Source organism: Heterocephalus glaber, unplaced genomic scaffold (assembly GCF_053883595.1).
Source record: "Heterocephalus glaber isolate CG9 unplaced genomic scaffold, H.glaber_assembly_v1.0 deba00001481, whole genome shotgun sequence".
Taxonomy (NCBI): Eukaryota; Metazoa; Chordata; class Mammalia; order Rodentia; family Bathyergidae; genus Heterocephalus; species Heterocephalus glaber.
Genome location: NW_028258317.1, coordinates 31,477,972 through 31,502,510, shown reverse-complemented (window position 1 = coordinate 31,502,510; position 24,539 = coordinate 31,477,972). Strand labels below are relative to the sequence as shown.

Here is a 24,539-nt window from a genome sequence, read left to right as displayed (position 1 = left end):
GTGTACATTTTATTTTCTCTTTTTGTCTTACTACATCAGTGGGACTTTAAGTATGGTTTTGAAAAGGAATGATGAGAGGGAGACATCCTTGCCTCATTCCTGATCTTAGAGGAAAAGCTTATAGTTTCTTACCATTAAATATGATAGTGGCTGTGAAATTTTTGTAGATATTCTTTATCAAGTTAAGGATAAAGCTCCATAAACCTAGTTTACTAAGAGTTTTATCAGCAGTAGGTGTTGGGTTTTGTCAGATGCTTTTCTTGAATTTATTGCTATAGGAGTGTAATTTTTTTCTTTAATTGATTGGTAGGGTTATACATTAACTATATAATTAATTTCAATCCAGTTTTCCATGACTGGGATAAATACCACTTGATTGTGGTGTATAATTAATTATTACCTTATTGGATTCATTTTATTCACATTTTGCTGAAGACTTTGCATCTATATTCATAGGAGATACTAATCTGTGGTTTTCTTTTCTTGCCCATATCTGTATCTAGTTTTGGATTTAAGGTAATGCTGGCTCTATGGAATGTGTTTGGAGGTATCTGTTTCTCTCTCCTGAAAGAGACCATAAAGAATCAGTATGATTTTTTTCTATAATGTTTAGTGGTATTCGGTAAACATCTCTCAAACTAGTTCTTTCTGTGTGGGAAAGTTGTTTTCCTTAGTTTGCTAGAAAATTACTGATTTTTATTTAACTTTCAAAGAACCAGCTTTTAGTTTTGATGAGTTTCTTTCTCTTGCTTTCAATTCCATTTATTTCTGCTCTAATTTTTATTATTTCTTTTTTTCCTTGTTATTATTTTGGATTAAATAGCTCTTATTTTTCCACATACATAAGTTGGAAGCTTAGGTGATTGGTTTTAAATCTTTCTTTTCAAATGTATGCATTCATTGTTCTGAATTTCTCTCTAAGCAGTACTTTGCTGCATCCCACAAATTTTCGTAAGTTCCATTTACATTTTTATTTAATTCAGAATATTTTAAAATTTCTTTTGATATTTCATCTTTGGTTCATTATTTTAAATAATTTATTTATTTAATCTCTGGTATATGAGGATGATCCAGCTATCTTTTTTTGCTGATTTCTAGTTAAGTTTCATTGTGGTGTGGGAACAAACATTGTATGATTTCTAATCTTTTAAATTTGAGTGCATTATATCGGCCAGAATGTGGTCTCTCATGGTGATTTTATGTGTGATTGGGAAGAATGTGTATTTTGCTGTTACTTGAAAAATGTCAGTTATGTCCAGTTGCTTGGTGTTATTGAGTTCAGCTGTGTCCTTCTTGATGTTTTGTTTGCTGGATTTGTGCGTCTAATGGCAGGAGGAAGTATTGAAGCCTCTAACTGTAACAGTGGATTTGTCTATTCTATATATTTTTTTTCTCCATATTTTGATGCTTTATTGTTAGGCACACACACTTTAAAAACTATTATGGCTTCTTGGAAAATAGACCCATTTTAATCCCTGATAGTTTTTCTTGCTATGAAATGTGCTCTGAGATTAATACACAGACTCTTGAATTTCTTTTAATTAGTGATAGTGTGGTATCTTTATTTATTTACTTATAATCTATATTTAAAATGGGGTTCTTATAGATGACATATAGTTTGAGTTCCTTGTTCTTTGATTGTGTTTGTCTTTTCATGGTTCATATAATCCATTTACTTTCAAAATTATTATTGATATGATTTGATTGATATCTATCATATTTGTTAAATTATTTTCCATTTGTTGATCATGGTTTTTGTTCTTAATTTTGTCTTCCACTCTTTTTCTTTTTTGTGGTTTTAGTTGAAAATTATATGCTTTCATCTTCTCTCTTTAGTTTGCTTACCAGTTTTGCTTCTCTTTTTAGGGTTTGCCTTAGTGATTGTAACATATATTTACAAGTAATGTCAGGTAAAAGAGCCGAAAACCAAGACCAGACCAGAACCACAACAAACCTTTGTTGTAGGGAGATCTGCCTTGGCTGTCTCCAAACAAAGGAGAGAGAGAGCAATGTGGCCCAGACAGGGAGTGCTTCTTTTTTTTTTTTTTGGTACCGGGGATCAAACTCGCGACCTTGCGCTTGGGAGGCAGGCGCTGGAACCACTGAGCTAAATCCCCAGCCTGGGAGGGCTTCTTATAGGAGCTGAGGTGGGGCTTATAGGAGCTGGGGTGGGGTTGAATGATGTAGTGGCTAGGGATTGGAAGAACCTGTGACATCACAAGTTGCTAGGAGGTAGCAAGTATCAGGTTATTCTTTTGGCGGGAAGAGGGGCAAGTTGGAAAGAAGAAGGTTGTCTTTTGGTGGGTGAAGCCATATTTTTAAGTGGGAAGCAGGGTATTATGGGAAGATGAAGGCTGCCATTTTATGTAGCAGCCATTTTAAGGTGAGGAAAATCTAACAATAATCTGATTTCATCAGCAAATGACACTAGACCAGTTTATACATAGTGCAAGTACCTTGAAATTTTAAACCATTCTAATTCCTCTCTTTCATCCTTTGTATCATTTTCTCATTCATTTCATTTATACTTAGGCATATATAATAAAATGCATTACTATTATTTTGAATAAACAGCTGTTAGAGCAATTAATAAGATATTAAGTTTTTATTTCACCTTTCTTATTCTCTAATGTTCTTCCTTTATTTATATCTAAGTTTTTACTCTATAATTTTCTTTCTCTTTTTAAAAAAATCTTAACTTTTCCTTAAATGTAGATTTACTGGCCACAAATTCTATCAATTTTTGTTTGTTCAAGAAAGTATTTTTTTCTTCACTTTTGAAGGATCATTTCACAGAGTACAGAATTGTAGATTGGTAGTTTGTTACTTCAACACTTTAAATATCTTACTATACTCTCTTCTTGGTTGTATGGTTTCTTAGGAGAAGTTGGATGCAGTTCTTGACTTTGGTCCTCTGTAGGCAATATAGTTTTTTCTTGCTTGTTTCAGATTTTTTTTCTTTATCTTTGATTTTGTATAGTTCAGATATGATATACTCACCTGTAGCTTGTGGAACATTTATCCTGCTTGGCATTGTCTGAGTTACCTATGTCTGTGGTTTGATGTTTGTTATCAATTTAGGGAAATTCCTCAGTCATTATGTATTATTTCAAAATTTTTTTATTCCATTTCTCTTCTTCTGGAATTTCCATTACATATATGTTACACCTTTTATGCCTGTCCCACAGTTCTTGGATATTCTGTTCTGTTTTTCTTTGTTTGGAATCTTTTTTTCTCTTTGCTTTTCCATTTTGGAGGCTTCTAGTGAGTCATCCTCAAGCCCAGAGATTTTTTTCCTCAGTTGTTTTCAGTCTTACTAATAAACCCATCAAAGGCATTCTTTACTTCTGGTATGGTGTTTTTCATCTCTAGGACTTTAGTTTTTTTCTTAGAATTTTTGTCTGTCTCCTTACATTATCTGCTCTTGCCTGTTATCTGTCTGTTACAGTCATATCATATTGATCATGGTCATTTATAATTCCCAGTCTGATAATTCCAGTGTCCCTGACATATTTGCATCTTATTCTGATGCTTTCTATATTTCTTCAAACTATTTCTTTTTTTGCCTTTTAGTATGCCTTGTAGTTTTTTTTTCCTAATAGCTGGACATGATGAAGTAGTAAAAGGAAGAGAAATAGAGGATTAGTATCATAGTGATAAGGTGTGGCGATAGGGAATGGAAGCATTCAACAGTCATATAATTAGGTCTTGGTTTCTTAGTTAGCCTGTAACCTTCTACTCCCTCAGATAGGACAGGATGAATAGAGTTGGCTGGAGTTGTATATTTTTCTTGTGCTAAAGGAAAAGGCTAATAGCTATTGGAATTGAATGTTTTCCTACCCTAGTTTAGTTAGGCTCTGATTAAACTCCATTAGGTTAGGCTTTGTTAAATAGTTTCCTCTGATGGCAGACCTTGTTAAGAAGAACAGAATGCTCTTACATTTCAAAATGACTTCTTTTCCCCTTCGCTGTAGGAAACACAAGGTAATTTTTCTCCTTTGTTCGCTGTGAGAACCCTGAAGTAACCTGGAGCTCCTGGAAGTAAAACTCGGAGCTCCTGGAAGTAAACTCGTAAAGGTGTGGGCTTCTCCTGACTGGTTCAAACCTGGAGTGTTTGGTTTTCCAACTTTTCCAAACTTAACATCCAGTCATTCATCAACTGCAGTTCAAGTTGTCTTGCCCTAGAACTGGTTACCATGGAGGTACTCCAGGAAGTTGTGATTCTCTGTATCTGCCTGTTTTTCCAATTCAGGGAGCTGGTTTTTGTTCTGTGACCTCAATTCTCTTACAGATCTCAGAAGAGCTATTGATTTTTCAGCTCAGCTTTTTACTTGTTGATAGGATGGAATGATGATTTCTCAGCTCATTATGTGCTAGATTGGAAGCCACCTCTCTTTTGAAATGTATTTTGCTTTGCATAAAATATTTTCTTGATACTTTTCTCTAACTGAGCAGTAGCTTAATCAGGTTATTTTCAATGCTATAATGAACTAGTTATACAATATAATTTGTGATAAATTCCTTTGGAAAATATTATGTCTCTTTAGTTGTTTTACATTTATTTATTTGGCCATGCTAGGGATGGAACCTATGGCCTTTTCTGTGCTAGGCAGTTGTTCTACCTCTGAGTTACACCCCAGCCCACACCTTTTGTTTGTTTTCTTACTTGCTCAGTATTGATGCTGACAAACAGAGATACCCAAAAGCTTTTGTTCTTGTTGTTTTACTGTTCTTAAGATGATATTCTCCCATGTTACTTTTGAAAGAAGCACAAATCTAACTCTGATTTGGACTTGGCCTGACATACCAGGCAGTCTTGCATAATTGTTGTCTTGTTTAGATTTCTGTAAAACTGAAGTGCCCTCTTTGTTCCTTTGAACAGGAGACCATTAGTGGTCATTTCAGATCTACTGGGCTTCTCCAATCACAAGTGACTGATTGTCCTCTTCTGCTCTGATTTATACTTTCTTCTCTTCCTGAGGTTAACTTTGCTCCTTTTGAGGAGGAAGCTAAAGGTGAATGACGGTTTCCATCCCTGGAGTTTCCTGCCATCTTGTCATTCTTTGGCATTTCTAACATTGACATGAATTCTCACCTAAATAGGGTGATCCTGATTTGTCCTGGATAAGAATGGCAAGCTTGCTTTATTATTTTTCAAATTTTCCTGATCCCTGCCATTTCTACCCAACCATATTTCTTTCTCAACATTAGGTAATGAGCTATTTTTTCATTTTTATTTTAGAAAAACCTGAATGCAGACTTACTGGAAGCTATACCCTAAACGAAACCTCCGGATCTATGTTTTTTTTAAAGTGATCATCATTTGATTCTTTTGGCCTTACAAATTTTGTTTTTCCTTGGCTTTCTTTAAATTTTCTTCCTTGATACCCAAAAGTACATGTGATGTAACCAACTATTTTGAAATATAAAAACTATATTTCCCTTTTGTTTCAGTTCCTTATTTTAAAAACACATTTCTTATGAAATAGATGAAGTTATGTTAGCATTCATGCAACATGAAACAATTAGGTGAAAATTATGAATAATAATAGGGAGAAATTGTGTATCTATCCTTATTACAGATTCTCCCTAGAAAATACTGTGAAAAGTATGGTTTGCTGTATTTTAGATACTCCATAATTGCCATGTGGATGTGAGTTGTTATGGTAACTGGGTTTTCCCCCTCTATTAAATAACAGAGTAAATGGTTGCTTGAGATGTGATTGAATTGTCAGCTTTCAAGCTGATGTTATCCTGATGGGAAATACGGTGAGGTGGGAGACAGTGGTGGAGGAAGCAGAGGGGAAAGAGTAAGACAGAAAGAGGAAGTGAGAAGAAAAATATTAAATGTCTCAAAAGTACCTACAAATAAAGGGTGTCATTTTACTAGGTGTCTTCCACAAGCTTTCCCTTCTCCCTTCTCTGCTCAGTACTTGTCAGAGGACAGGAATAACAAAAGTTATTTTGTACCTACAAAATTACTATTGATAGAAAATTGAAGGCTATTTTTCTTATGTATAAACAACAGGGCAGTGAGTGGCTTTTGAGGTCTTTAACACTGCAAATGAATTTTCATCTGGGAATGTTAGTAAAACCTATGTAATAGTTCAGTATTTGTATGTTTATGTAGCAACTGAAGTTAAATACTTTTTTGTTTTATTTTGTTGTGATACATTTGTCCTTTTGATGATATGTACATCTGACAAGCATGAACATTGCCTTATTTGATAGGATTAGGATTCTGAAATTAATAGCGCATACTTGTTACCTGTCAACTTTACATGCTTCTCCACCTATGCCATTCTAGTTGGATAAATAAAGTCATTCAAAGCTTGTCTTAGTTAATTTACACTATTTAATGAAAGCCCACTAGAATGGGTATTGCCTTGTATATGTTACAATTAAATTTGTTAAGATGATTTAAGAGACAGAACACACTCAAACTTCTGGGCAATATATTCTGAACAGTAAGTTAACTAAAAATTAGATCTCTATGTAATCCTCTTAGGTAAAACGTGTGTCAGTGAGAAACATGCCTACTTTCTCATTTTCTCTCCCAATATTCCCCTACATTTATGAATTGTGATTCTAAGATGGGTGTTTTCTGCTGATCTAGTAGTTTAGGTATGCATCATTAGAACCTATATGATATAAATAAAAATGTTTAGGGAATTTTAAAACAAAGTTTATAATACTGCCCTTAAAATTTTGCATTGTTACTATATTTTTATCTGGAATTTGGCATTTTTTTGGCTAGAACATTTTAGACATGAACTTATAAAATTTCAAATTATTGGGTCCTCAACAACTTTTGTTTGAGTTTAGCTGTGTTAACTCAAAAAAAGTTTTTTTTTAACATTATGTTTCCAGACAGATTAAAAAGTTAACCACCTAAACTACATTCACTCTTAGGATCAAGGATTTAGCTCAGTGGTTCCGCCTCCTACCTCGCAAGTGCAAGGATCCAAGTTCGATCCCTGGTACCAAAACAAACAACAAAAAGTTAACCACCATAATTTTCTGCAATTCTTTGTTCATGGTATTATGGCCTTAATATGACAAGAATTTTTTCTTTATTAGAAAATGCTGTATAATTAATTCTGTTAAACTCAGCAAGTACTTAATTAAATACTTGGGTGTAAGACACTATTATGGGTACCATGAGAGGGATCCCAGGATGAATAAGACATGTATCTCTGCCCCTTAGGCTTGTGTGAGGTCAGGGTCCTTGTACAAATAGTCTAAAATGGAATCAGAGTACTACAGGAGTGTTAATAGTGTCCTGGCAGTGTGGAGGTGGAAGAAAGCATTTCAGTAATTAGAGAATAGTTCTAGCGCCCTCATAAATTCATGCATTCTCACTTATAGTCAAACCTTTTCTATAGCCCATCTCCTGACAATCATTACTTTCTTTTCTGCCCCTCCAATTAAAATTGTACTTTCAAGTGCCGTAGAGACCACCGGAGTGGCACTGATGACCAAGAGAACTGAACTCTAAGCTCTAGTTTTCATCCTCGCTTAAGCTAAACAAATTCTCTTCCTGGTTTTTCTGTCTTAGCTATTGTCATCTTAACATTTGGAGTGGGATGAAAATACTGCAAAACTGAATGTTTGAAGAGCAGTATCATACAGTGTGACTGGTCCCACTCTGAGATGCGTTATCTTTTTTGTATTATTGCAGTAGCCTCTTGAATAGGTTTTCCGTCTCTGACATATTTTTCCTTATTCTTAACACAGAAGTCAGTGGAGCCTTTTACAGTATAAACTGGATTGTGTCATTCTTCTCAAGACCTGAAATGGCTGTCCCTTTAGTAAGAGCAAAATCAGGTGCTAAAGTGACCTAGATGACCCTGAACTCATGGGTCCTCTATTAAGCCTTTTCCCTTCCGGCTGTCTCCTGTGCTCACTGTCTGCCCTATATGTGCAGAGTTCTTTCCATTCCTCACACAGGTCAGCTGTGCACCTGCCTGATATCCTTGCCGTATCTTGGGTTTGTTCATTTTGTCTTTCAATTTAGATGATATTCACATGGTGTACGGTTACCTGTGTTAAAATTAAGTGAACAATTCACTAGCATTATGGTACATTCACAATGTTGTGCAGCTATCATTTCTCTAGTTCCAAAGCATTTTTATCACCTCCATATGAGACCGTACACCCACTAAACAGTCACTTCTGACCCCCCTTCCTTTTGGCTACTTGTCTCTCTTCTACTTCTGGCAACCACTTACCTGCTTTCTGTCCTGGTGGGTTTGCCTACTCTGGATATTTCATACATGTAGAATCATGTGATATTAGATCTTTTGTGTCTGACTTCTTTCACTTTGGCATGTTTTCAAGGTTTATATACAATATAGCTTTATAGCATGTATCACTGCTTTATTCTTGTTGTGGATGAATATTATTTCTTTGTATGCATACACTATATTTTGTTCATCATTTGCCCATTGATGGACATTTAAGTTGTTTCTTCCCTTTTTTTGGTACCGGGGATCGAACTCGGGTCCTTGCACTTGCGAGGCAGGCGGCGGAACCACTAAGCTAAATCCCCGGCCCTGTTTCTTCCGTTTTTGGCTATTGTGAAAGTGCTACTGTGAACTTTTGTGTAAAAATTTTCTTTGAATGAATGCTTTCAGTTGTTCTGAATTCTTCCTAGAAATGGGATTTCTGGGTCATATAGCACTTCTATGGTTAACATTTTGAGCAACCACCAAACTTTTCAGTAACACTGGTACATACATCCTTTACCACCTCAAGTTTTTGCTCAGACTTCACCTTCTCAGTGAGATCTACCTTGGTTACCTGATTTAACTTTCTAATCTGCTTCCATCCCAATGTATATTTTATTGGCAGCTTTCTTTCCTTTGGATATTTTCCTCACATGCCCTCTTTTTTAGGCAACATGTAATGTTCCGTTATACACACTATCTCCTACTCTACACTCTTCCCTAAGACATAGGACCTGCTCATTTCAATAGTCCATCATACAGCTACCACTGTAAGAGTATGTGTAAGAAAAAATAAATTTCAAACATTTGTTAAAATTTGATGACACAGTGGTTACAGACCCTACTTTATCATCTGCTGAATAACTATGTTGCAACGTCACGATTCTAAATTATTTCATTGATTGGGTTACCTTCAAAGGTATCTGACAAATACAGCAAATTAGACATAATTTCCATACTTTATAAATGTTAATTGAATTTATTTTTCAGCTGAGCAACATTAAACTAAAATATAGGCAATATGGGTGACTGTATAATGAGCTGAACTAGCTTAAAAATGGTCAAAGGAGGTCCTTTGCCTGTGACACAATTGGAATGTAATAGCATCACTCTCTGCTGTTTCCCTAAATTCTCTTCATTAAGGGAAAGAGCAAGAGAGTGCATTTTTAAAGAGATTTATTCACAGCTAACTCCAAGGAACCCTAAGATTGGGGTTAATTCATAGAATATGGGGACTCCAGGCCGTCTCTAGGCTGGAGTGTTCTGTGCCCTGCGTCCACTTTCATTGGTGGCCAGAGCAGCAGCAGAAGTATCCTTCAGTTTATGACCTCCTTTAAAATAGGCTTCTTGGTATAAATGTCTTTGTTTTCAGAAGCTGAACATTTGATTTGCTCATTTATATTTTCCACATTCCTTTCTTTTTTAAAATTCAACTTTAAAAAGCAATTGAGACTATTGTTTTTCTAAAACATTCAGTGTTCTTTTTTGCCAGTTTACTGAGGCAATGGACTTTTTCAGTAATGCATTGATTCCTATGATTTATTTGGCAGGAAGGTTTTAAAATATTTTCAGATTCTGAAGTAAAAGTTTTGTATATGATATTTGAGTGTTGTTTCTGTAAAAATCCAAGTCCTAAAATTGGAAATGTTAACAATAGTTAACATTTTTATGAAAAGAGAATAGAACTGATAAGTAAAAGATTGCCCACATTTTGAAAACATACAGCAGGGCCAAGAACTGACAAATGCCTCCCCAGCTCCATATGTGGCCTGGGTTATATCTTTTGCTTCCCAGATGGAAAGAGAAAAAGCAGGGGTTGGAGGGCTCATTCCTTCAAAGAGTTTTGTGGACATAGTGAGAAGGCTTCCACAACCCTACTTGGCACAGTGAATACTTAATTAAAAAGCAAAACAAAAAGAAAGACCAATCTTTATAATGTTTTAAAGTACAATTTATAGTCTGAGTATCCATTTCATACTGTTCGAGTGTCTAATTTTAAAAAAATAAGCAGTTGCATGAGAAGTGAGTAATGGCCGTTACAATTAATCTTGTTCTCTTCATTCCCATAGATTCTTCAAAATTTTGCCTGTGCTGTCTGTCTGCTTCTGTCTGCACACATGGGCTGGTTGATAATCCTCACATCCTTCCACAGTACCTTTCATAGTAGCTCTCACTAAGACTGAGATTAAAGAACATTCCAGAGGCCATGGGAACCAACTATAGTTATCAGAGAGGCTGTTATCTTCCCTATCACAAGGGACTTGAAAAAAATTAATTTTTATAATGCAATAAAATGTTCTTAAGCACTAGTTATCATGATTCTGGTGTAATTACACATACATTTCTCTCTTTGGGCTGGGGTTGAGGGCTATAGGACACAGGATAAAGTTTTAGTTGTTTGCATTTTGATGAGAAGAGTTACAGGAAGCATGAAATGTGATGCACTATGCCTGTTGTTCTTGAGTAATCTTCCTTAACAGAAGCAGGCCTTGGGAAGATTTGTTGCAAGATAGCTGTATACTAATCGGTAGAAGCAGAAATGACTATGAAAACCAGATGTTTGTCTGGGGCTCTATTCAAAAATAGGACTTCAGTGTTGGCATGTATCGTTTTTCTCTTGTTCACCCACACTGACTAAAAGGCATTTATCTAGTGGTGCGGACAATGACTGTGTGCTCTGCTCATTTGCATGTTCTTACCACTGTGGTTTCTGCCCAACATGGTATTTCTCTTGGCAATTTAGGTTTATTACTTCAGAAATTGTCATATTTGAAATCCAGGATATGAGCAATATTTATTTTTATTTAAAATTACTAGGAGGATTTGTTAGAAAATATCCAATACCCTGACTTTGTTAAGAGGTTTTACAGTCTCCCACTAATTTTCAAGAATGGATTTATATTACACATACATCTTAACTTGTTGTTATTGTAGTATTGTATTTGCTTTAATTTAGAAAATTCCAGGCTTATTTTATTTTGTTACCCAACTCTAAATTCTTCTCTTCTGAAAATATCCAAAAGATAATATTTGTGGTTTTGGTCCTGGACCGATTTGGTTTGTTTTAGAGCTTAAACTACTTAAATAAAAGGAAAGATGCAATTGATGACATAGTTTAGTTTCATTCTGTTTTAATATTCTGCAGTCTAACACTCTGAGTGTGCTTTTCCCACAGGTTCACACCCAGCCTTCTGAGTGGCACCGTGCACTTTTTCTCCCACAGGCCTGGCTTGCATACATGTATCGGGCTTATCATGCTGTCTTACAGGTAAGGACACCACAGGATGATTTGCTTTGTGTGGAGAGTGTTTCCTCCTTATCTCACATTTTTACTGCAAACGTGTGTTTAATGTAAAAGCATCTGGAAAAAGAGCACTATCAAAAATCATTTTTTTGTTTTATTTTGCTCATAAAGGAATGTGAGGCCTACCACATTACCGGTTCACCACACCTAAGCTTGCTTCTCTCCTCCAGAGCTCCTTTCTGAGTTCTTGTTTCTGTCTTGCTGCCTTCTGGTTGTCCCCACTTGGCTGTCCTACAGCAGTTCAACTTCAGGGCCTCCCAGACTGAACTCATTGTGTTCCTTCCACTGTGGTTACTCAGACTGGACTGCCCACATCTCTAGCCTTAGCTTTTAACCCTCTTCCCAGATATTTATGTTTCAGTGTGGCTGTTTCTTTGTTTTCCCAAACTCAGCATGTCTCCCTTACCTCTTGGCTTTGACATACACTGTTCTTTTTATATCAGACTCTGTCATTCCCTGTTTGCCCACATAATTTCTACTTGTTCTTGAGATTAATTTGCCTGGGAAGGCACCTGTGTGCATCACTCCTCTTCACAATGGATCATGTGCCCTCTGTGTAAATTCTCAGTAGCTCTGCTTTCCTTCTTGTTGTCTTCATCACCTTGGTTGTCTGGGGCCTCTAGTTGTCTCTGTGCTTTTTAAGGACAGAGCAGTGTTTCCTCCTTTGTTGTCTCTGGCACCCAACTTAAGTGTTTAAAACATAATAAATGCTTACTAAATAAATGAGGTATACTCAATTTGACTTCACTTAATCCAATATTATAAATTATATTTTATAAATTTTCAAAATTAAAAATAACTAGTTAGTTGTGGACTACACAACAGTTAGTAATAGAACAACTAGCTCAATTCCTTTCCCTAGTTTAAAGTTCACTGTTAAGGATGACAGAAAACAATCTGATGCTACTGACATAATTTATGTCCCAGAATAAGATTTTCATGGAGTCTCAGGAATCATGGTGTTATCATTAAAGATAACGGTTCCCCATCAAACGGGGTGGGGGAGTAATATTGGGTAGGAGAATGACTGAGTGGGCCTTGCTGGTCTCATCTCAAATTAAAAACTTGCTGTGAAAGAGTTTATTGAGCCTAGACTTTATGAAGCCTAACATGCAGTGTCTTATCTTCAGAGATTCTGACTCACTAGAAATGATTTTTGAGCCAGGAGTCTCTGGGTTTAACAAGCTGCCAGGTGAGCTTAATGCAATTAGTCTGTACCACACTTTGAACAGCACTGTTATAAATGAGCCCCCAAATGCACTGTAATCTGCATTTCAAAGTTGATTTTTGGACCACTTGTTTCCATTTGTTCATTGTTATCTTACTCAGTTTTTTATCTTTATCAGTGTCTGGGCACTGAGCATGTTTTGAATAGATTTAACGAGTGAATGAACGAATTACTCATGACTCTTGTTCATTTCTTTAACATCATTATACACAACCTTGGCCAATTACAGTTTTTATTCAAGAAAAATGAAAGTGCAAGTTAAAATGCAAACTCCTCGCATTTACATTCTCCTAAGTACTTTTGCAGTGTTTCCTTCACCAGACATTTATGGAACATTTTTTCCTGGGCAAGCCCCACAATGAGTGCATGAGATACAAAGGAAAGTAAAGAATCCAATGAGCACCCAGTCCAGTAAAGGAGGCTAACATCCACCAGCAATTCAGTATAGTATCTTCAGCGCTTTAGTAGAAGCAGCAGCAAACTGCCTGAAGAAGGGAAGAATATCTTCTCCTGCAGAACTCACTAAGAATTTCATTTAGATCTTAGCATAAGAAAGGCCAAATTGAATAGGATATGTAACTCTTGTAGATGTCTTAGAATTGATTTTTAAAAAATCTATGACTTTTTTGCATAAGAGCTATCATTGCATAACTAGTGTAACATTTCAATTAATCATCATAGCCACCCATTGAATGTGTGTTAACCCCACATACAATGGTGTTATAGATGAGAAAGTGAGTTAGCTAGGAAGGGAGAGCAAATGACTCAGAATCCAACAGTTAGTCAATGGAAGAACTAGAATTTAACTCAGATTTGTCTGACTCCAGAGCCCCAGGTTTTTCTGCTAGGTCATGGTTTTCCCTGAGAACTTCATTATTTGTAATAATAAGTAATGCAAATTAGTTTAATATTTTAAGAGACTATTTCATCTATTTATGAAAAACCTACTGATTACTTTTTAGTAGTGCAGGTCCATTTTTCCACCTTTCTGTTATTGTGGATGATGGTGCATATCTGTGTTTATCACTTAAGATCTCCTTACTTTGGATTTCTCAGTTCATTTGTATTGAGAATTGTGGCAATTCTTAACAAAGTGAAACTAAAAGAACAGACTATACCAAGACAGTCTTTGGTATTATTTTAAAATACAGCAATGTGTTTTAGGTTGTTGGTATTATTTTAAAATATAGCAATGTATTTTAGGTTATCGCTATTACTTGAGAAGATATTGATGAGTTTTAACTGCTGAACAGGTTTTTTTTTTAAAAATGGGTGCACATATATATTTATTTATATATTTTAAAAATTCTTTTATCGGTACATTTTAGGTATACAATATATTTACATTTATCATTGGGTGCTTGTACCTGTACATGATGTATCTTGGTTCTTATTTTTTTCCCCATTACCTGTGCACCCTTCACCCCCTCCAACCTTCCCTATTCACGTAGATTTCATTTCCATTTTTTTTCTTTTCTCATAATTTTTCCTTTCCCTTCTTCCCTTTCCCTTTGCCCTCCTACCACCCCTACACCTTTGGACCTTTTCCTATTTCAAATTATCAATCATTCGTTTTAATCATTTTAACCCTTATTTACAGTTTCAGTTTCTCACACTAGAGAAACTATTCGGTATTTACACATGTGTGTCCTATTTATTTCACTTAAGAGTATGGCCTCAATATGCATCCATTTAGCTATAAATGTCTCTAGTTTCTCATTCTTTATGGCAGAGTAGCACTCCCATTTTATAAACAAAACCACATCTTCTTTATCCAGTTTCCAGTTGATGGGCACTTGGGCTGTTTCCAAGCTTTAGCTGTTAGAAACTGTGCTGCTGTAAACATGGGTGCACATATATTACTGTGATATGATTCTTTTAATTCTTTGGGGAAGATCCCCAGCAGGGGAATAGCTGGGTCAAATGGAACCTCTAGCTCTAGTTCTTTGAGATATCTCTGTACTGATTTCCAAAGTGGTTGCAGGGTGCATATATTTAGATTTTATGCTCTCTTAGAAGAATTAGAGCAACTGTTAGACTCCTTGTCTATAATAAGAGTTTCTGGAAAATATTTCTATTCTATAAGAGTTGTAGTTACTTCTATCTGGCGCTGGGGATATTTTGTAACATTAATATAGAGGATCATTTAGCAGAGCTGCAGTTCATCCTAGGAGACTTCTGCGTTACTTTCTTGAGGTTGACTAGGAAGAATAAGTTTGATACCTGAACACTACTACAGACTTCTATGTAGACATCTGCTTGCAACCTTATCTAATTTTTCCACAGCAACTTGGGATTTTGAATTATAAGCATATCAGTGTGTTTGACATGGAGGTGTATGAATTTCTCTCATTAAGATGAAATACACAGATATGAGCTGATGGACATTTCAGAAACTGTCTTGATAAGGAACTCTCTACGTTGTTGCCATTCTGGGATGCTAAAGAAACTCAGGTCTCTAGCCTTTGCTAAAATACCTTTTTTTGGATTGTGAATATAGCCTCAAACAGAAAAGATACAAAAGCAGGTTGACTGGAGGCACTTGTTTTTTGAGTTGGTTAGTTGGCTACAAAAAAAATCTGAAATCAAAGCTAGGGCAGAAACTGAGAACTCTAATAAATTAGTCTGTGACCATTTGTAATTTTTTCTTTTTTATTATTATTAATTTTGTGGTGGTGATTGAGACCAGGGTCTCACACATGTTCTACTACTGAGCTATATTCTCAGCTCAAACTGTTTTTAATGTATAGTGAACTAGGTAAAATTGCTCACTGTAGTTAGCAAGCTCTTGGTTGTATAAACTAGAGATAAAAATGGAGAGGCATGAATAGACTAATAATCGGAATTTGTAGACAGTCTAAAAATCTCAATTCAGATGATCATTTCAGCCTTTTCTCTTCTCTCATTGCTTTCCCAATTAGGCAGAAGGAGAGATGACTAAGTAGAATGACACTGGTTCTATCTCTCTGTTACCAGGAACCAACAGCAGGAAAGCAAAGTGGATCTGGATTGATAGCCTAACATGGACTCGTGGAAGGGTTAGGGAAACATTCCACAAGATGGGACTGGAAGGAACAGAAACTCTGGGAATGAAAAAATACTACATCTACTTGGTCACAATAGAATAGTTGTATTGGTTTATGAGTACAGAAGAAATTAGAAAAGTGGGCTTCTTAGAAAGCTGCACATACTCTAGCTTTCTTGTGTTTTGTTTACCTCTAAATAGATTTTAACCTTTGAATTTTCTGTCCTTATCTTTCTTGGAAAATCATTATGGAAAATAAATGGTTCAGGAGTAGAGAGGAATAATTTAAGAAGCATAACCAGTGGCACCACGTCTGCCTTGCAAGTATAAGGTCCTGAGTTTGATCCCTGGTACCAAAAAAAAAAAAACTTATTTTTTTACTTTGCCTGGTCTCCTGGGAGGTCAGTATAATTATTAAAGATTTTAGTATAGATATCTGTATTTTGGTCATCTCTGGTACTTTCTTCCAAGTGATAGAAGGAAAAATACAAGGACCAGGATTTTTTGAACTATGGAGATGGAGGGGGTTATTATTAAAATAAACAAACTATGAAAGATGTGCTTAGGGTATCCATCAAATATCAGAGTACCTGAACTGGTGAGCCCCAAGCACTGTGTGCCAAAGGATGTGCTAAATACAAGGATCATATACATGTTAAACAGTCCTTGCTTTCAGTGAGCTCCCAGGCTCATAAGTGAAAATATATGAGAGAAATACAAGGACATGAACTTTATATTCTAACCATAACTTCACTCCATGAGATTATAGAGAGTGAAACCATGACTTATTTCAGATAGGATTTAGATGTTTATGAATAACAAAGGGAGATGGGGATTTTCAGTTATTGATCTAATAATGATAGCCATTATTTATTAGTCACTGTGCTAAGGAGTCACTTTACCCATTTTTCTTTTTTGGTACTGGGGATCGAACTCAGGTCCTTGCGCTTGCGAGGCAGGCGGCAGAACAACTGAGCTAAATCCCTGGCCCCATTTTTCCCATTTTTCTACCGCAGTTAGTGTAATGCTGTGATATTGTGAGATAACTGTTAGGTACAGCGCGCAGATGAGGAAACTGAAGCTTGATGAGGAGTAAACTGCCCAGACTTACAGTAAGTAGATGGAAATGGCATTAGACCAGGTAGTCTGATTCCTGAGACCACATCCCTAAACCTTCATGCTGTGATGCTTTTCTCCCTGGAGCAGAGAGAGATATATGCCTTTCTTTTGTAGAATAGACCTTAAAACTAATCAATAAGAAAATGCCAACCATTAGGAAAATGCACCAAATAGGAAGTCCAACTACTTCATAAACATGTGAACAGATGGTCGATGTCATTAGTAAACAGTGAAATAAAATCAAAACCATTTGAGTACCATTTCATATCCTCTATTGCTCGTGAGAACATAAGCCAATGCAACCACTTCTGAAGATGGTCAAGTATTGCTCAGTAATCCTGAGTCTGAGTTCTGGTCCAATTTAGAGTCCATCAACAAACTAATATTTTAATTGCATTTTTTTTTTGTACCGGAGATAGAACTCAGAACCACGTGCTTGCAAGACAGGTGGCAGAACCACTGAGCTAAATCCCCGGCCCTATTTTAATTGCATTTAAAAATTTTGTTAGTACTGCACATGTTTGTTATGCATAATGTTTGCATTCATCATGGAGAGTTGGTATATGCACAGAACACATCTTAATTCTTTTTTTATCCCCTTGATGGAGTAAAGAGGAACATTTCTGATCGTAATAATCCTAAGTATAAAAAATATGAAAAAGATAATAAATATTTGAAGACCTTGTCTTAAAGAAACATTATTAGCTATATTTTTATCATATAGTAGCAGTTGAAAACTGTAGTGTCTATTTTTATAAGTTCACTAAAAAAATAGAAATGTGACATGGTGCATAACTTTAGTTGCATATTATCTGCATCTCAAGTGTTAACATTCTCATCCAACTGATTTTTTCCTATTCTGTTATAATACTCTGTGCAGACCGAGACCTTGGTATAGTGTCAGCTAAAATTATCAGTTGCTGACAAAGGCAGATCATTACCATGTAGGGGACTTTTAAAGTGGGGGACTATGAAGTTCAAATCTGCTTTAAAAGCTATGCCAAAATGAAGTTCTCTGCACTAAAATTGCCAGACGTGCATTCTTTTCTGGACGTACTTCTAGTGAATGTAGAAACACCTGAGCAGTGATGTGACTATTTCTCCTTACCTGTCTTCTTTCATAGTCTGATATCTTATCAGGAACACATACAGCCACTGGAAAAGGATCCATGTTTCCCAAAGAAATTTTAAAATCATTTCAGCCATTGAGTTTTAAGGCTGATTTATGTTTGTTTTTTGCAGGGAAGAATAGGAGAGCTGGAGCTGCAGTTAAAACATGGAAAAGAAGGACCTGAGGAGGTACAATACAAAAAAAGTGCAACCTGGCTCTGGTAAGGGTTCCCATCTGCTGCCCATTATTTTTTGTGGGAAGTGAGCTATGGTGGTACAGGGTGGGAATGGCGATGACTTTTAAGCCCTTAGCATTGGCAGTTTCATCTTCAGTAGGAACCTGAATAGGAAAACAATGGAAGATCTGGTAGGTGTATTTTCAGACTCCTAGATCCCACAGGGAGAGCTTTATTTGTAAATTCTATGCATATGAGTTGGTTTCAGGGTTCCCTGACTACTAAATCCATGGATGCTCAAGTCCCTTATATGAAATGGCATCATATTTGCATGTAATCATGAACATTCTGTTATATACATTAAATCATCTGTAGATTACTAATAATACCTTCTACAATATAGTTGCTATGTATATAGTTGTTATACTCTGTTGTTTAGGAAATGCTGGCAAGAAGAAAGGTCTGCACATTCGGTACAGATAGTTTTTTTTCCTGAATATTTTTGATTTACAATTGATTAAATCCATGGATGTAGAACTCCACAGATATAAGGGATGACTGTATACAGCCATATATTTTTATCCTAATACAGTGTGGAAATGGTTTGTTTTCCCTCTGTTTATCCCTTATCACATTATTTTATATGCTTTTGAACAAAAAATTTTTGCTTCTCCCACTCACATTTAGTCAAGAAGTAATCCTCCTCTATACTCCCCTTCCTCAAGACATCTTCATTATGAGGAGCAACTGTGCCATGTAGGCCATTAATTTTGCTAGACACTCCCTAGGGAATCACCACTATGTTATCTAGAAATATAGTAGGGCTGGCACAATTAAAAAATGTTATGCAGCGGTACAGCCCTGCAATCCCAGTACTTTGGACCCTATTTCAATATAAAAAGTAAAAAGGATTGGGGATGTAGCTCATTAAAAAGGCCCTTGGTTCAATTCCCTGTACCAAACCAAGTAAAATATAAAATACAAATAAACTAAATTTTAAAAAATAGAAATAAAAATAACATAAATTATTACATGTATTTGGAGGAATATTTTGTCAGATTAATGTTCCAGCCACCTAAGTTTAAGTAAGGTTCCCAGAACTTAAATAGCTTTGTCTACAGCCAGAGATTGCTTATTCTACAAATTGTACAAGTTTACTTGACTGTAGAAAAGCACTCTCTCTGGGTGTGTTTAATTTATTCTAAGTCACATTTTCTAGATTTATTTATTTATTTATTTATTTTATTTTTGGTACAGGAATTGAACTTGGGACCTTGGGCTTGAGAGGCAGGTGCCGGAACCACTGAGCTAAATCCCCGGCCCTCTAGATTTATTTTTTAAATGCAGTTTAAAATATTCTGATGATGGATTTTAAATTAAGAGATCAAGAAATTGGATTTTGCTTATCAGCTGTTTGCATCTAGTTTTAATTTCATTTTCTGGTAATTTGTTGGGTATGGCATATTTGCTGCATTTTCCAAAATATACAGAGAGAATCATGGATATAAAAGGCCCTGATGAAACTCATGGGCTATTTGTGTATGTGCTTATAAAGGAGTTAAGTCCCTAGAAGTTTTTAAAGATTAACATAGAATAGAAAATTCACAAGTAAATTTGTGGTAACTGATGAACTCTTTGAAATGATCACTTCAACAACATCACTAGTTGGAACACAGTGCCAAATCCAAATAAAGGCATCTCTGTGTTGTTTTTAAATGTGTTTATTAAGTGTCTGATATGCCATACATTGTTATGCGAACAGAGGAAGAGCAGTGAGCAAAGCCCATCTTTGTTCTCCCAAAGTTTATAATCTATTGAGTGGAAATAGATAATAAGCAAATAAACAAAGGTAATATGATTTGTTTTGATTAGTGGAAGAAAAATAAAATAGGTTGAATGAATACAGAGTGAATGGGGTTGGGTGAGATGGAGAACAATTGGGTGTTGTGTTTTCTATAGGGAGCTCAGGGAGATCCTCTAATAAATATGGCCTTTGGATGAGACTGAAAGAAGTGGTGGAGTGGGCCAGGCTGATCACTGTAGGAGAGCATTATAGGAGGAGGAACAGCAAATCCAAAAGCCCTGGGATTGCATCTGAGGGAGCCAGTGTGGCATGAAAGGAACAAGCAAGAAGTAGGAAGATAAGAAGTTTAGGAGATCAGATTATGGATGGTCTTTGTATGCAAAGGATGCTGACTGTGAGATAGAGAAACACTGGAAGATCTGAACAAAGGATGTGACTCATAATTTAGGAAGATCATTCTAGCTCCTATGTGAAAATATACCTGAGGGATGTGATTAGGGGTTCACTGGAGTAATTCAGGCAAAAGGTGGTAGTTCTGGACTAAGATCTTACCAGTAGAAATTGTAAGAAGTAAATTGAATGTGTTTTGAAGACAGATTCCATAAGTTTGAAATGCTAATAATTTAAATGAAGGTGAGAGAAAGTCAAGGATAACACTTGAAGATTTAGATGCTAACTTTAAGTATAGAGTTCCCATTTACTAAGACAAAATACAGTAGAAAAGCAAGTCTGCATAAGAGAGGTGTCAGATTTCAGATTCGTTAGGCCTAACATGGTATGTATACCTTTAGTTAGAGATATCAACTAGGTTTTCACTGAGGCTGGAGTTCTGGGAAGGAGTCAGGCCAGAGATATAAGTCTGAGAATCGTCAGCATATCAGTGGAATTTAAAATCATTATTATGGATGAGATAATATGTTATTGCTGAGTCAAAATACTGGACACCCAAAGTTAAAGGAGGAAAGATTTATTTTAGCTCACAGTTTGTAGAGGTTTCAGTCTCTAGTTGGCTGGCTCCAAGGGTGATATGGCAGGGAGGTATCACAGAGGAGAAAATGACCATGGCAAACAGGCAGGAGACAGCAAAGCAGAAAATAGTAGCAGCAAGCCTGCCTTCCTTCTCTCCTTTTATAACCTATCCAGGCTGTAAGCCTATTAATGGGTGCTGCCCATACCCAGAGTGGGGCTTCCATTATCCACACCCAGAACTACGCTAATTCCAATCAGTGGACTAATCCAGTACCACACACCTTTAATCCTGGTATCACACATTGAATCAACATTCACATACCCTAGATCCAGCCACCTCCAAAAAGCCCCACCTGTGAGCACATGAGGCTTTGGGGCATCTAGATAACAGCTGTAACAGATTACCTAAGATGTGAGTGAAGTGAGAGGCATATCTCACAATTCAGCCCTGGAGCACTTCAGCATTTAGAAGTGGGGAAGATGAAGAGGGAATTGATAAAGCAGATAGAAAACTAGTGATCAATGATATAGGAAGAGTAACAAGGGCCTGGGATTTAGCTCAGCGCAAGGACCCGAGTTCGATCCCCGGTGCCAAAAAAAAAGTAACAGAGTGGAGAATTGAAAAAAATGTCCTTTAAAATATATAAATTTGGTAGCTAGTAGTTGTTTTTCATTTTATCTGTAGTCTATTGGAAAAAATTTATTCTGTGACTCTTTTAACTGAGCCATACCTTCCTTTCAACCCACAAGTATCATTATTTTCTTTTTGCTTTGGTAAGATTGTGTAACCAAAGTGTGACTATTCCTTATGTACAAGTTGGAAATAGTAAATTGATGTTGTGATGAGCTTTTCACAGAAAAGAGATTGAGAATGTCATAGTTGACTTTAGCTGCCTTATGAGGAATACTATGGCCTGGGGGCAGTTTAAATAACAGAAATTTCATTCTTACTCTGGAACCTGAGAATCAAAGACTAAGGAGCCAGCATGTCTGGTGTCTGGTGAGGGCTCATGTCCTGGGTGCAGGTATCTGGTTACTCACTGTATCCTCACATGGCAGAGAGCAGAGAGGAAGGAGCAGCACCATGTACCCTTCACTTAAGTTTGAGAGGCCACCTTCACAGTGCTGCTTGTTCTTCCCTCCGGTTATGCTCCCCTGCTTCCCTGTCTCCAGGGTGCAGCCCAGGGAATTGAAAGAAGCTCTCTTGGAAGGAAAGATCTAATTACAATTCTTCCTCTTCGTAAAAGTTCTATGTATTTAGTTTTAACAGCTAGAGTCATTGCTGGAGGTACTTATTAATTGATAAATAAAAGATGGGGTTCTTGCTCTAATGTAGATTCTTATTTATTTTCTGTCTTCATTGCAGGGTCAGAGACATGCTGACTGATGAAATCACCAAGATTGCTGCTAAGTAAGACTCATTTATTTTCTTATGAAAACATTTTCATAAATACTTTTTTTCCTGGCAGATACATATAGCTTCCCTTCTTAAGGCATTTCATAATTTTAAGGATTATAAAATATTTTTCAAATTTTTTTTAAATCAATGGCTACCCTATCTTATACTAATTTTTATTATATGTCTTTTCATACAAATGCGGAGGGACTCCTACAAACATATGACTACTTCAAGAGTTGCCGAGGCTAACTGCCTGTCGGACACCTGACAAAATGCCACATGCTTTGGCTTAAATTTAAAGGATTATAGTTTTTTTTCAGGGCAGAGGGAGAAAAGGAAATTCTAGAGATTATGAGTTATTTGGGGACTACAAGTAGATGACAAAATTTCAGCTGTGCAGCAGCAAACATATCAGAGTACAACTTCCTTTTTTTTTTTTTTTTTTGAACTTTCTTTTGTTTCCTTAAGGTCACTGAGTCCATCTAAATACTCAACTCAAAGACAAAGATCCAGTGAAAAGGCAGTTTCTGTCATATCCTAATGGCTGTTCTAACAAAAATTTCTTGACTGTTACTGCCTTGAGGCTTTTTTTTTTTTTTTTTTTACCTGAAGCCAACTATTACTAAGAATACCCTCCTCAACTTGCTTGAACAATATCTTTAGACTCCTTTGTTAACAGGTTGACTAATTGCTCCTGGCAGTAAGTTGAGTCTCAGTTATATTCACTTTCCCCTTCCCAGCACCATTAGCTGTTGCCATTTGTTTGACTTCCTTTCTTAGCTTCCAAAATAATATAGATACATCTTTGATCTATAGGATTTCACGTGTAATTAAAAAGTGCATATCTTGCAGAAATATTTAATTGCAGTATTGTTTATCCTCATTTCTCAGAACCTCCTGTAGCTAAGTAGATTTTGCCTTAAAAATATAAAAAGGCAAAACCAAAATATGGTCTGCCTTAGAAGCAGCTTTCTACCAGTAATTTCTTAAGCAGGCTCTTCACTGTGAAGTCTGATCTCAGAAGGTTGTCACTACTCAGTCTCCTGCCTTTTGAACAAAGGGAAAGAGAACTGGTAATCCTTCCCTGTTTTCAGTTCTGTGGGAGGCACTGGGAAATATCAGTAGACATGTTCACATGTACCAGCTCCCCATGAGGAATGTAATCATTATGTACCACAAACATGAACTAATGAAAAATTGAAAATAAATACATAAATAAATAAATTATCCTATAGCCCCCCCTCCAAAAAAGAAAGAAAAAGAAAATTAAAGTACAGAGAGGCTTCCGCTGGAATTCATTGGCTCTGCTTTTCTAGTTTGGTGAATTGGAGGCACAGTGGGAGAGCATTCAGTTGCATGCTGGAGGGGAGGGGTGCTGAGCTGCAGGTGGGGGCTGTCTTTGACCTTTACCTTTTGTAGTTTTTTTCTGTTGTTCAACCTACTTTTATCCTGTTAAAAACAGTGCTCTGACATTTACAGCTAAAACTTGAATCCTGAAGAAATGAGTATTTCTATTAAGCTATAATTTTGCCTCTCTAGGAGTTTTGCACTTGCCATTCTAAAATCTTATTTCAAGATGGCTTTATCTTCAGATTTGCAAAGCATCACTTTGTGACTAATACCTAAAGAGAATGTATTCACCTTCTCACTGGTATGGAGTAAAAATAATTCATGTTCTCCTGGCATCAGTACCTTCTCATCAAAAAATTTCAAAGTATTGTATAGACCTTTTCTTATTCAAGCAGTCTTGATAGTACCATGTTTGACAGCAAGTGAACAGCACTTGTTTATGGCTAAGAGACAATGGACACAGCAGGGAAAAGCACTGCCACTTCTCTTTGCTTTTTCCTCCTGGTTTCTCCACCCAGATAAAGACCTTTCTACCGCCTTCTGACAACTGAGCTTTGGGTCCTTGGACCATGACTACCACAGGATTTTTGGGGCCAGGGATAGACTTGTTTTGTTTAATCACAAGTTAAGTGCCGGAAGTAAAACGCTAATCATGAGGTTAAATTGATTTGCTTATTTGAGAGCATTTTTCAAGCCTCAGGGTTAGAATTGAGGGAGAATCAGAGCACAGATAAAACCTGATGATTGATGGAAATTTGTTTTCATTGTTACTAATTAAGTAGATTTGAACCTAAAGACAAAAATCTCCAAGTGATTGGGTCACTTTA

The 24,539-nt window shown here is 36.2% G+C and overlaps 1 protein-coding gene across 22 annotated transcripts in view; it reads left to right on the top strand.

Annotated features, from left to right (window-relative positions):
* Positions 1-24,539, top strand: part of Focad (focadhesin) — a 357,541-nt gene that overhangs the window by 265,621 nt on the left and 67,381 nt on the right. For all 22 annotated transcript variants that reach the window (XM_087183409.1, XM_087183408.1, XM_087183411.1 and 19 more), the window contains 3 exons: positions 11,404-11,496; positions 18,147-18,235; positions 22,330-22,374. In XM_087183409.1, the coding sequence (XP_087039535.1) occupies positions 11,404-11,496; positions 18,147-18,235; positions 22,330-22,374 (227 nt within the window). The remainder of the gene's footprint in view (positions 1-11,403; positions 11,497-18,146; positions 18,236-22,329; positions 22,375-24,539) is intronic.